General features: G+C 47.2%; 4 protein-coding genes across 4 annotated transcripts; 2 read left to right on the top strand and 2 right to left on the bottom strand.

Moving 5' to 3' along the window:
- The first annotated feature begins 990 nt into the window (after window positions 1-990).
- On the top strand, window positions 991-4,525 carry GGS22DRAFT_28533 (uncharacterized protein). Its single transcript, XM_047966702.1, has 2 exons — window positions 991-1,240; window positions 1,651-4,525. Exon 2 carries the CDS (start codon window positions 1,724-1,726, stop codon window positions 4,370-4,372), a length of 2,649 nt encoding a protein of 882 aa, XP_047817827.1. The 5' UTR covers window positions 991-1,240; window positions 1,651-1,723; the 3' UTR covers window positions 4,373-4,525.
- A 1,567-nt stretch (window positions 4,526-6,092) lies between these two features.
- Window positions 6,093-8,017, top strand: GGS22DRAFT_166607 (transaldolase-like protein). Its single transcript, XM_047961878.1, has 6 exons — window positions 6,093-6,306; window positions 6,493-6,511; window positions 6,581-6,592; window positions 6,721-7,004; window positions 7,072-7,455; window positions 7,513-8,017. The coding sequence occupies exons 1-6, from the start codon at window positions 6,268-6,270 to the stop codon at window positions 7,747-7,749; spliced, it is 975 nt and encodes a 324-aa protein (XP_047817826.1). The 5' UTR covers window positions 6,093-6,267; the 3' UTR covers window positions 7,750-8,017.
- Window positions 8,018-10,021, bottom strand: GGS22DRAFT_166606 (Metallo-dependent phosphatase). The gene has a single exon (XM_047961877.1). The coding sequence runs from the start codon at window positions 9,652-9,654 to the stop codon at window positions 8,290-8,292; it is 1,365 nt and encodes a 454-aa protein (XP_047817825.1). The 5' UTR covers window positions 9,655-10,021; the 3' UTR covers window positions 8,018-8,289.
- Window positions 10,022-11,053, bottom strand: GGS22DRAFT_166603 (cytochrome c oxidase assembly protein PET191-domain-containing protein). The gene is made up of 3 exons (XM_047961876.1): window positions 10,981-11,053; window positions 10,432-10,924; window positions 10,022-10,311 (listed from the first exon to the last, which is right to left on the bottom strand). The coding sequence occupies exons 1-2, from the start codon at window positions 11,003-11,005 to the stop codon at window positions 10,557-10,559; spliced, it is 393 nt and encodes a 130-aa protein (XP_047817824.1). The 5' UTR covers window positions 11,006-11,053; the 3' UTR covers window positions 10,022-10,311; window positions 10,432-10,556.
- Between the last annotated feature and the right edge of the window lie 82 nt (window positions 11,054-11,135).

The raw sequence follows: 11,135 nt of genomic DNA, 5'->3' as shown, positions 1-11,135 counted from the left end.
CTGAAGATAAATTCGGTTCTAAACCATTGCAGCAATCGTATCCACCTTGTAACGCTTTCAATTATATAATAATTGTATCGATATACAATAATATCAATTCAGAAATTATAGCTGTAATACTGTTGATCCCTAGCAAGGCTTATAGAAGGTGATGATCAGGTCGAAATACTGAAACGTTGGTTGTGACCATGTCCAAATACCCCCCCCTCCCGGTAGTGTAGGTAGGTACCTAGTTTGGATACATTTGGCACCCATTAACCCCTCCATAATACCCCATGTAAGGTACCTACTGGGTAGCTAAATGCCATTTATGGAATAGCAAACATTCAATGGATATGAGCCCCTGAGCCTACTACTGTAGCTAGAAAAGCTCACGTACTAGGTATGACACTTATTATTTTTAGCGACCTTCGTTGCTAATTGTAGAGCCTCTCTTTGGCATGCCTCTTAAACACTGGATTGAATAGTCGAAGTTTATCGGGATACTAAGTAAACACCCCGCTCCCATTCCGAGACAAAGGAGGGGCAGATGGAGGGGAAGGAAGGACCTGTCCCGTTTTTTTAGATCTCCAATTCATCGTGGCAGGTGCGTAGCACAGGCTATCTTGGTACCATAGCGCCTTACCAATCCGCCATCGTCCGCTCGCTTAAAGGGGGAACCCCTGAAGTCAAGCTCGAATTGCCTCCAAGCTCTCCACGAGTCAATGCTTGGCCTTCCCCACAAATTGGTGAAAGTTGTCAAAATCGAAACAGCGAAAGCGCACACGATATAGATATACATTTACATTTCGAGCTTCAGGTCGACGTCTTCTAAAGCATTGGCTTCTTCAATCCGATCTAGCCTCCGATCTAAATGTTCTAAATCTTTATTTTTCTTAACCGTCGAAAGCATATTTCTTAGTCAAACTCGTTTTGGTAAGTTCAGCAGTATTTTTTATTTACATAGTACATATCTTCACCGAAACCTGGCTTCCGTATTTTCCCTTTCTTCTAGACTCCCGCCCGTATTCCCCAGTTATGATATATCAGATATCCAGCATAGACCAAGGAAGAAATACGGATTCATAGTACTTCCCCATACATTTATGCTGATTATGTAGCTTGCCGAGTGGCACACGATCCGAGGCTGGTTCTTTCCCGCTTTGTAAAAAAGCTACTAGGTAGGTATGACATCGCCAGCCTGCATGAACAGGCGGGAGGAAGCATGATGGCAGTTTACCAATGTCCTGAGAGATACTAGGTATCACTTCCAGATTATTCTAAACATTTTAACCCCTGTGCGATGCATACCTGTTTCTTCGTTCCCGGTTATCACGATCTTTTCACAAGAACCAAGAACCCATAACCATGAGAAAGACCCTGTCTTGTTATGTTATATCAAATGTTACACAGTTGCGTCTCTGTTGAAATATTGTGGCTTTATTTTCTAGTGAAAGGCCATGAATCATTTTATGATCACCTAGTCTATCACTAGCATAGACCAGAACACGCAGCACCTCTTCATCTTCGCACTCTCTATAATAATTATTGAAAATACATGTACATCTATTTCGAGTCATTTGTTTAACATTATGGATTGTCAAACGCCCTGCCATAACAAGAAACACTATCTAATGGAAAAGTACGCCGATTTACTAATTGTCGAAGCAGATTTCCGGAATTCGTTCCTTCCCACCCTTCTACCTCTCGTCCTCGTCACCTTGGCCATCTTATCTTTAGCAACATGGCGAAACAATTCTTTGCTAACGTGAAATCGGTTATGAGCGGTGACACCTTGGTGTTGACTAGCCAGAACAACCCGAACGCAGAGCGAGTTTTCTCCCTGGCCTATGTCACCGGCCCGCATCTCAGAAGAGAGGGCGATGAACCGTTTGCTTTTCAGTCTCGGGATTATCTAAGGCAGCTAGTGGTTGGAAAGGCTGTTCAATGCACTATTCTCTACACCATCCCTACGTCTGGCCGAGATTATGGTGTTGCTCAGCTCAAAGATGGAACCCAACTACCGGACGATCTGGTAAAATCTGGCTGGTTGAAAGTCAGAGAGGATGCAGGCCGGAAGGAAGAATCCGAAGAAATCCTCCAACGTCTTGAAACTCTTCGCTCGCTAGAGGCAGAAGCTAAGAGCGAAGGAAAAGGGCTTTGGGAAGGCATTGGCGGTATCATCGAAGTTCAGAACGACATAAGCGCCCTCGATGTCAATGAATGGAAGGGCAAGGCGGTAGACGCGGTCGTCGAGCGTGTCCTGAGCGGTGACCGACTACTTATGCGCCTGAAGTTGTCTGACAAGAAGCACTTGCAGGTTATGACTCTTGTTGCTGGCATTCGCACACCGACCACGGAGAGAGTCAATCAGTCTACTGGCCAGACACAACCTGCTGAGGAATTCGGAAACGAAGCAAGGCAATTTGTCGAACAGAGGTTACTTCAACGTGATGTCAAGGCCGAAATAGTTGGTACTAGCCCACAAGGACAGCTCATCGCTGCTATTTTACATCCTCGCGGAAGCATTGCGGAGTTCTTGCTCGCTGATGGCTTGGCAAGGTGCAACGACTTTCACTCTACTCTTCTCGGGCAGAAGATGGCCGCTCTGAGGGCTGCTGAGAAGAAGGCTCAGGGTGCTAAATTACGCCTGCACAAAGATCATGTGGCGAAGGCCGAAGGTGGCAGCTCATCCGACATGATTGTCTCCAAGATCCAAGGAGCAGATGCGATATTTGTTCGGACTAAGAATGGCACCGAAAAACGGATTAATCTCAGCAGTGTCCGAGGGCCTAGGACTAACGAGCCCTCCGAAGCCCCTTTCAGAGAGGATGCAAAGGAATATCTCCGAAAGAAGCTTATTGGAAAACATGTGAAAGTTTCTATTGACGGACACCGACCTGCTAGCGATGATTTCGAAGCCCGCGACGTTGCCACTGTGACCGAAAAGGGTAAGAACATCAATCTACTACTAGTCCAAGATGGCTGGTGTTCCGTGATTCGGCATCGCAAAGACGACACTGACAGAGCCCCGAACTATGATGAGTTGCTTGCGGCCCAGGAAAAGGCGAGGGACGAGAAGAAGGGTATGTGGTCTGGAAAGCCATCGAAAGCTAGAACGTACGTCGATGTTTCCGAATCGGTGCAGAAAGCCAAGATTCAACTTTCTACCCTTTCACGCCAGAAGAAGGTGCCCGCGATCGTCGATTTTTGCAAGGCTGGTTCTCGATTTACTGTCCTGATTCCCCGAGAAGGAGTTAAGCTCACCATGGTCCTTGCTGGCGTTCGTGCACCTCGAGCACCTCGATTACCTCAAGAAAAGGGAGAACCTTTCGGACAAGAAGCGCTCGATCTTGCCAACCGCCGATGTAACCAGCGTGATTGTGAGATTGATGTCCACGATATTGACAAAGTTGGTGGATTCATTGGAGATCTCTACATCAATCGTGAAAGCTTCGCCAAGATCCTTGTCGAAGAAGGTCTCGCATCCGTCCACCAATACTCAGCAGAGAAGGCAGGCAATGCTACAGAGCTTTTGGCCGCTGAGAAGCGAGCCAAGGAAGGGCGAAAAGGCATGTGGCACGACTGGGACCCGTCACAAGACGAAGAGGCTGAAGAAGAGGTTGTTGACGTGGAACCCTCGAAGGATGCTTCCCCTACGGACAAGAAGGCTGCTGATTACCGAGAGGTCGTCGTCACGAATATCGACTCGAATGGAAGACTCAAGATTCAGGAGGTTGGTAAGGGCACCTCTGCTTTAGAGATTCTGATGAACGAGTTCAAGAAATTCCACCTCGACTCTAAGAACAACAAGCCTCTCGCCAGCCCCCCGAAGACGGGTGAATTCGTAGCGGCAAAGTTCTCTGCTGATGGCCAATGGTATCGCGCGCGAGTCCGATCGAACGATAGGGCAGCTAAGATCGCTGAAGTTCTTTACATTGATTACGGTAACAGTGAGAAGATCTCATGGTCCAGCCTGCGAGCTTTAGACCAGCCGCAGTTCACAACGCAGAAGCTTAAGGGCCAAGCTACAGACGCCGTGCTCTCTTTCATCCAACTCCCCACCGCCCCTGACTATTTCAACGACGCGCTAAATTACATTGCCGAGATCACGGATGGTAGGTCGCTGGTGGCCAGCTTTGACTTCGTGGACTCGAAGGAGGGCTTGAGCTACATCACCCTTTTCGACGAGAAGAAATCGGGCAGCACATTCGTTGATTCTATTAACAAGGATGTCGTGGCTAATGGCCATGCCTTGGTACCCAAAAAATTGAAGACATGGGAGCGTGGACGAGCCTCGGAAGAGGTGCTCAAGAAGTTGCGCGAGGTGGAAACCCAGGCTAAGGCCGACCGCTTGGGTATGTGGGAGTACGGCGATATTACTGAGGACTAAACAACCTCAGTCTAGCTCATTACACCCCCCTTACAAGCAAGTTCTGTTTTATAACATGTTGTCTGAGATTATGTTGGCATATTTTCGCATTACATTGGGAAGACAAAAAAGCTGCATCGTGGTTTGCGAAATCACTTTAGATAGGTACACAACCTACCTTAGTGGGAAGTAAAAGCATCGGACAGATATTTGGCAATAATCCGAAATGTGCTTGCTATCGCAGGCTTGTGAGACTGTAGCTTGCTTCGCATTTCCAGTGAATCGCCTGTGACTTCACCTATCAATATGGTAGGTAAGTACCGAAGCTAACTAAATCTAGTTAAGTAGAGGTTGTATAGGGGCCATATTTCTACAAGACTCCACGTAATCATTGGAAATCTCTCTAACTATATACTTGGATGGTTGCTGACATGATGTGAGTTTCCTTCCTTCCTTGGGTATTCTGTTGGAAAAACGGGGAACGCCGATGTTCGGTTATGGCGTAAAGAAGTTCCTAATTTATGCCAAGGACCTAGAATGGGCTAAGAGATTAATACCTAGTAAACATGAAAAAGTGAATCGGCTCCGGGGCGAAGGAGTCAGAAGGACCGGATGCTAAAATCCGGATCCTCGGGAAGGCAACGGGTGAGAATAGCTATATCTTACAACGTGACGATCTGTCCGGGCCGATAGGATATGCCTAGATAGGATTGCCTAGAAGCTTAGTACTATTGTTTTTGAGCTACAGAATACCTATTGGGTACCTAGTTACATATGTCAAAAGGACATGATCAAAGTCAATAGCGATAAAAAGCCGATTCGATTCTCGTACGTATTGTGAGGCACTTGTTGTCGTGAAGCTTGTCTTGGCCGAGGGTATCAAACGGATAGGATTGTGCCAGTGGTCAATGAAAACCCCACGTGGAGGGGTCGCAGAAGTCGATATGTCGAATTGGTTGGCTGAGTAAGGACCTTGCAACCCCTACATTGCCATTTTGAGGCTCACAGTAATACACACGTAACCTGTACGTTTTTCTTCGGTACTTAATAATATCGGCGATATTTGAGCGAGATTGTAGTGTAAGTGATAGGTACCTAGTATCGAAGAAACTTAGGATTGTTGCTGAGCTTAGATGTGTCTTTTCTTTGTTGGAAAAATGTTAATGATAAGAATAACTCAGATACGTATATCCTTTCCTACAGGTATATGATATCATGGAATAGCTGAGAGTTGAATTCTGAACTTGACTTTCAACTAGGATAATTTAAAAATATATATGTACCTAGGTAGTAATTGTTAATTGGTAATACGGACTGGTACGGTAGGTACTAGGTACCTACCTAGGTAGGTTGTAGGTTGCAACGCCACCTTGATAAAATCCGTGGATGTCTTTCCATTCCGGGTGTAAGTTGCCTAGTGCATACTAGCTAATGACAGGACGGCGAACAGCGAATTGGGTGAATCGGGCGATGTCATGGAGGGGAACTAAGAGCTTTAGGTCGAAGAGGAAAGAAAATTCGAGGAGGACGGGAAGGACAAGAAGGATAGGAGGGAAAATCAGCAGAATCAGGTGCTTCCAACCAATGCTAGTGCGCGGGTACGGGAATGTACATGCGAGTGACTACAAGCGAGTATATGCGAGTGTGTAAGTGGGCTGCTTGCTGAGTACCCCATAGTACTTGTGGGGCATATGACGCCTGTTTCATTGGAATTGCCCCGCCATCGCCATCATGGGCAAATCTAAGTACAATACCAAATAATAGCCCGTCCTCCCCAACAACCCGCTACCTTTAACCTCAAACACTTTAAGACTCTACAACTATATTTCCAGACAAGTTGTACTGCATTGCTTGTCTCTTTTCAATCAATTAGCTCTACATTTTATCACGAAATATCCTAAAATCATAAATCTAAGATGTCTACCTCTCTCGACCAGCTTAAGGCCTCTGGCACGGTGAGTTTCTCTTTTACCCCTCAACCGACTTTGCCCCTCCATCGTGAGCTTTCTAGACCTTGATCGGAGGAGTTCGGTCCTCCTTTGTCACTGAGGAATATACCAAATAAACCCCATAAACTACACACATTGCATATCGACATCACGACTTCTTTAACAGTTGCTAACATACATTTTGTAAACTAGGTCGTCGTTTGTGACTCTGGTAAGTTATATTTAAATACAATGTCGAATACAAATAAATGGATGTGGTGCTGACCGAATATTCCTTTAGGTGACTTTGCAAGTTAGTATATCCCGCATTTCGTAACCAAATTAGCAACCTCAAACCGATGGCAACTGAGCCAATTCGTCTGGGTTTCAACCTTGTTGTCTCGCCTTATATCAAATTACGAATATTAACAAGAATATTAGCCATCGGAAAGTACAAGCCGCAAGATGCCACTACCAACCCGTCTCTCATTCTTGCCGCGTCTAAGAAGCCCGAATATGCTAAGCTGATCGACTCTGCTGTTGAATACGCTAAGGGAAAGGGTGGTGATATTGACAGCCAAGTTGACGCCGCTCTTGACAGTCTCCTGGTTGAGTTTGGCAAGGAAATCCTGAAGATCATTCCCGGCAAGGTCTCAACTGAGGTTGATGCCCGCTTCTCCTTCGACACCAAGGCTTCAGTCGACAAGGCCCTTCACATTATTGAGGTATGTGTCTGTTCGTAGACTTACGGCCTAATTTCTAGTTAAGTTTACTAATGCAATAATAACATAGCTCTACAAAGAGCAAGGTATCTCCAAGGACCGCATTCTGATTAAGGTTGCCTCGACATGGGAGGGTATCAAGGCCGCCGAGATCCTACAGCGTGACCACGGCATTAACTGCAACCTGACACTCATGTTCTCGCTTGTCCAGGCCATCGCCGCCGCCGAAGCTGGTGCTTTCCTGATCTCTCCCTTCGTTGGCCGTATCCTCGACTGGTATAAGGCTGCGACTAAGAAGGAATACGCCAAGGAGGAAGACCCTGGTGTCAAGTCCGTCCAGGCTATCTTCAACTACTACAAGAAGTACGGCTACAAGACCATCGTCATGGGTGCTTCTTTCCGAAACACCGGCGAGATTACTGAACTAGCTGGCTGCGACTACCTTACCATTTCCGTACGTTCATTAGCCACAATTTTATTAAAAAGGGTTATAACTAATTCGAATATATAGCCTAACCTACTTGAGGAGCTATTAAACTCAAGCACAGCTGTCCCCAAGAAGCTCGACGCCTCGGCTGCCTCTGCGCTTGACATCACCAAGAAGACTTATATTAGCGATGAAGCTCTCTTCCGATTCGACTTCAACGAAGAGCAAATGGCTGTCGAGAAGCTGCGAGAAGGTATCAGCAAATTCGCTGCCGATGCCGTCACCCTAAAGGACATCATCAAGAAGAAGATCTCGGCATAAATTGTGAGGCCGATAAAAAGGGAGCGGGAGTCATTGTGCATTGAGTAGCTAACTGCTTGCTCGGGAGTCTCTAGAATGCATGAGTTTTGAGCCTCTCGTTTCCGGGATGTCATTGGGACATTAATGGTAAAGGGTATTCTTGGTAGAACATCAAGGTTGGAATGTTTCTACTGGGTGTCCATAGTGAAAATTAAAATATAGATTTGATAAATGTTCATGATTGATCTATATCACATGATGGTATATACCAAAGCGACGAAACAACATGATCTTTACATTGTTTCCCTCCAATCAGACGCTCTCAAATACTCCCACGCCCAATGCTCGTAAAGTATGAATGCCAACTATACGTACCGTATCTACTTGCTAACAGAAATATAAAACCCCAATCGCTAATCCCCATATGTACTCGGGTATAATGTCAAGTACCATGCATTCCTTTCATCTATCCAAACAACATTTGAAGTTTTAATTATCAACTCCCCCCCTTCCTTCCCCCATGATTGCTCGCACGTAGTAGACATTTATAATTCCCTTCATCTATGATTTATGATCTTTGTGTTTCTTATCACCCTTCCCCTTATCCTTATGCTTCTTCTTCCCCCCTTTACCGTTGTGTGACCCGTCTTCGCAAGGCACACTGACGATGCGGTGCGTTATGCCGTGCTTTGCTTGTTCATCCACATCAGTCGCTTCATCGCCACTATCTTGTTGTTTATAGACTGGGTCAGATGTGGAAGCGGAATTAGAGCCAGAAGCAGACTCTAATACCAGCGCCGTAAGGTCCCCGCCCGTGACGCAGCTGCTGTCTAGCCCGAACGCGTACCGTCGTATGCTCAATCCGACCTTGGCGTCGTGGCCGTAGATTACGGTTGTTCTATGCTCTTTCTTGCCCTTGTTCTTGCCTTCCTTCTCTGTCTTGGTATTTTCTTTCTGCGCTTCGTTCCAGACTTTGGACCAGGGCCGACCTTCGCGGCCTTTACTCGGTTTAAAGGTGGGGTGTTTGAGGGTGGATGTGTCTTCCGTAGTTGGAGAGTCGGGGATTGAATCTATGGAGGGGGTAGAGACGGAGTGCGAGCGCGATCGCGAGATTAGCGTTCGCATGTTCATCACGGCCCATGGGTCTTGTTCTTCCAGCGGGATCCCCGGGACGAGGCCCGCGTGCACGACTATTACGTCGCCGTAATGTGGGGACACGACGCCGACGCGCAGGATCACGGGTAGTTTCGCGAGCCAAGTGACTTGCGCCGGGGTTAGGGTCGCGGCGGTAGAGCGGTCGCGGGCTGAGGATTTGGTTATCTTCCCATCCTCTTCTTCCTCTTTCGTTTCTTCTCCCGAGCTATCACCCTCATCCTTATCCTCATCCTCCGCCTTCACGTGCTTCTTCCCACCCTTCTTCCCACCACCACCACCACCCCTGTGCAATTTTTTCCATGCCCGCAGAACTCGATCCTCGTGGTTCCCTCGCACACCGAAAGCGTCTATCTCTATAGCGCGGTTGATTACGCCGGAACTGTCTGGGCCCTTGTTCACCATGTCCCCGGTGAATACCACGCGGTCGCCGCGCGCGCCGTTGTACTTGACTTTCGCGAGGAGCGCATCGAGTGCCGTGAGTTGTCCGTGTACGTCGCCGATCACGATTAACCGGCCTGGGCTACCGGGCTTGGGGAGTGCGGTGGAGGGAAGGCTAGCGAGGAGGTGAGGGTGCGTTAGGTCGGGGAGGGAGTCGGGAGACGCCATTGGAGATATGGGGGTCATCGTAAAGATTTTTTGGAGGGTTGATGGGGAGCGCGTGTAGCAGAGGATGAAGACGAGGAGCGTGAGGATGATGCTGGTGCCTACGAGTTGGCGTCGCTGAGGGTTCCGCCGCTGGGCTCGGGGCGGTGGAGAGTCGGGACTGCCCATTGAAGGAGAGCCGGGATTGGGAGTTGGAATTGGGATGATAGGTATGATGATGATACCGCTACTTCCTTGTGTCGGACTATTGTATAGCTAAATATCCAATGCACCTCGAGACTAGACGTATGTTCACGTAACGACGATTACGCTGAAACGAAGCTAGTTAGGTCAACTTTTGATATTCGAAATCCTCGAGGAGGATCTACTAATATACTAAGTGTAAAGAAAGCCATAGGACTATGTAGTTGCACATATCGTCATATCAGACACCACATTCAAGCTTGGTGGAGAGACGAATTGAGTGTTGATATCCTTGAACGTTTCGTCATTTGGGAGTCTTGAGTTTTCGCCAAGACCAAACTAATGAGTAGTAGTTCTCTATCCGATGTAACACGGACCTGTGATATATGGATACCTGCATAATGATTTGTATAATGAAATTGATGAATAACTCGAAGCTCAAATTGGCGCTTGATACATGTGTATTGAAGCCAATTTCTCTCGAGCGTACGGTCACTGATCTCTCTACTTGGAAATTTGGAGAAATTCGGAGACTAAAGGTTTCAAAGCTGTCTTTATATCCCTACCTACCTACCTATGAGTGTGAGGTACCTAGAAACTAGGTAGGTAGGGAGACTGTCGCACCACAAAGCCGGTACGAAACTAGAGCATTCAGTCAGTTCAAGACATTCGAAATACCGAAATACCGGCCAAGACAGGATCTTAGAATCCGTATTTTCAAGGATGAAGAGACCTATTAGCGTCACAGGGTATAGCATTTACCGTTTGAGAAGAGTTAACCATAAGCCATGCCTGAAGAATTGAGCAACGCCCGCACCCGTCCAACTCCAACGCCACCCAGTGCTTTTTATATGACCACCCACCCAGGCTGCCAGGGTAGACTCGCGTCATTTCTTTTGCTCTTCTTGTTCTTTCCGGTATTTCTCATTCTCCACTTCTCGCCAGTCTCTAGGCTCCTGTTCGTTGCCATCGGTTCTCTTTGCGGCGCCAGAAAAAGCCGATTTTCCGGCGTACAACTGATATCCGTCGCCCGACTTTTCGGTGGACTCAAGCTTTTGAAATGTTATGGGCTCGTTGCCGCGGAACCGCTTACGCATATCGATCATGCCCCTCCTACACTCGCCGAAACCCTTCTTGAGCTGTTGGCATTTCGTCGGGAGAGTCTCGGATAGCGGCGAGCGCAGACAGTCAGCTGCTGTATTTCGTTGTACCATCACACAATCGGATTGTTGTAGACAGTCCGCCAGTGCGGCTCCTATGTGGGTTGTGCTTTAGTAGAGATTCTAGATAAGTGTACAAGTCGACGCATACTTATTTCTTTACATGAGCTGGGCATCTTGATTTGACTAGGAGAACTTGTGAACCAAGAAGGAAGAGTAACGACTCTAGAATCAGATGTTGCCGGCGCAAAAGTTGCGAAAGTCAAGTTGGTCCAAGCTCGTAATTAAAACTAAGCCGATTGGTTG

The sequence above is a fragment of the Annulohypoxylon maeteangense genome, assembly GCF_022496945.1.
Source record: "Annulohypoxylon maeteangense strain CBS 123835 unplaced genomic scaffold GGS22scaffold_11, whole genome shotgun sequence".
Taxonomy (NCBI): Eukaryota; Fungi; Ascomycota; class Sordariomycetes; order Xylariales; family Hypoxylaceae; genus Annulohypoxylon; species Annulohypoxylon maeteangense.
Note: the sequence above shows the minus strand (reverse complement) of the source record. Positions and strands in the feature narration are given on the sequence as shown.

What these genes read in the sequence shown, in the direction of transcription:
- GGS22DRAFT_28533 (XM_047966702.1), top strand. Translation starts at nt 1,724, where the DNA reads ATGGCGAAACAATTCTTTGCTAACGTGAAATCGGTTATGAGCGGTGAC.
- GGS22DRAFT_166607 (XM_047961878.1), top strand. Translation starts at nt 6,268, where the DNA reads ATGTCTACCTCTCTCGACCAGCTTAAGGCCTCTGGCACG. An exon ending in AGGCCCTTCACATTATTGAG is followed by an intron (nt 7,005 to 7,071) that starts GTATGTGTCTGT and finishes ATAATAACATAG; the next exon opens with CTCTACAAAGAGCAAGGTAT. An exon ending in GCGACTACCTTACCATTTCC is followed by an intron (nt 7,456 to 7,512) that starts GTACGTTCATTA and finishes TCGAATATATAG; the next exon opens with CCTAACCTACTTGAGGAGCT.
- GGS22DRAFT_166606 (XM_047961877.1), bottom strand. Translation starts at nt 9,654, where the DNA reads ATGGGCAGTCCCGACTCTCCACCGCCCCGAGCCCAGCGGCGGAACCCT.
- GGS22DRAFT_166603 (XM_047961876.1), bottom strand. Translation starts at nt 11,005, where the DNA reads ATGCCCAGCTCATGTAAAGAAATAA. An exon ending in CAGCTCATGTAAAGAAATAA is followed by an intron (nt 10,925 to 10,980) that starts GTATGCGTCGAC and finishes CAACCCACATAG; the next exon opens with GAGCCGCACTGGCGGACTGT.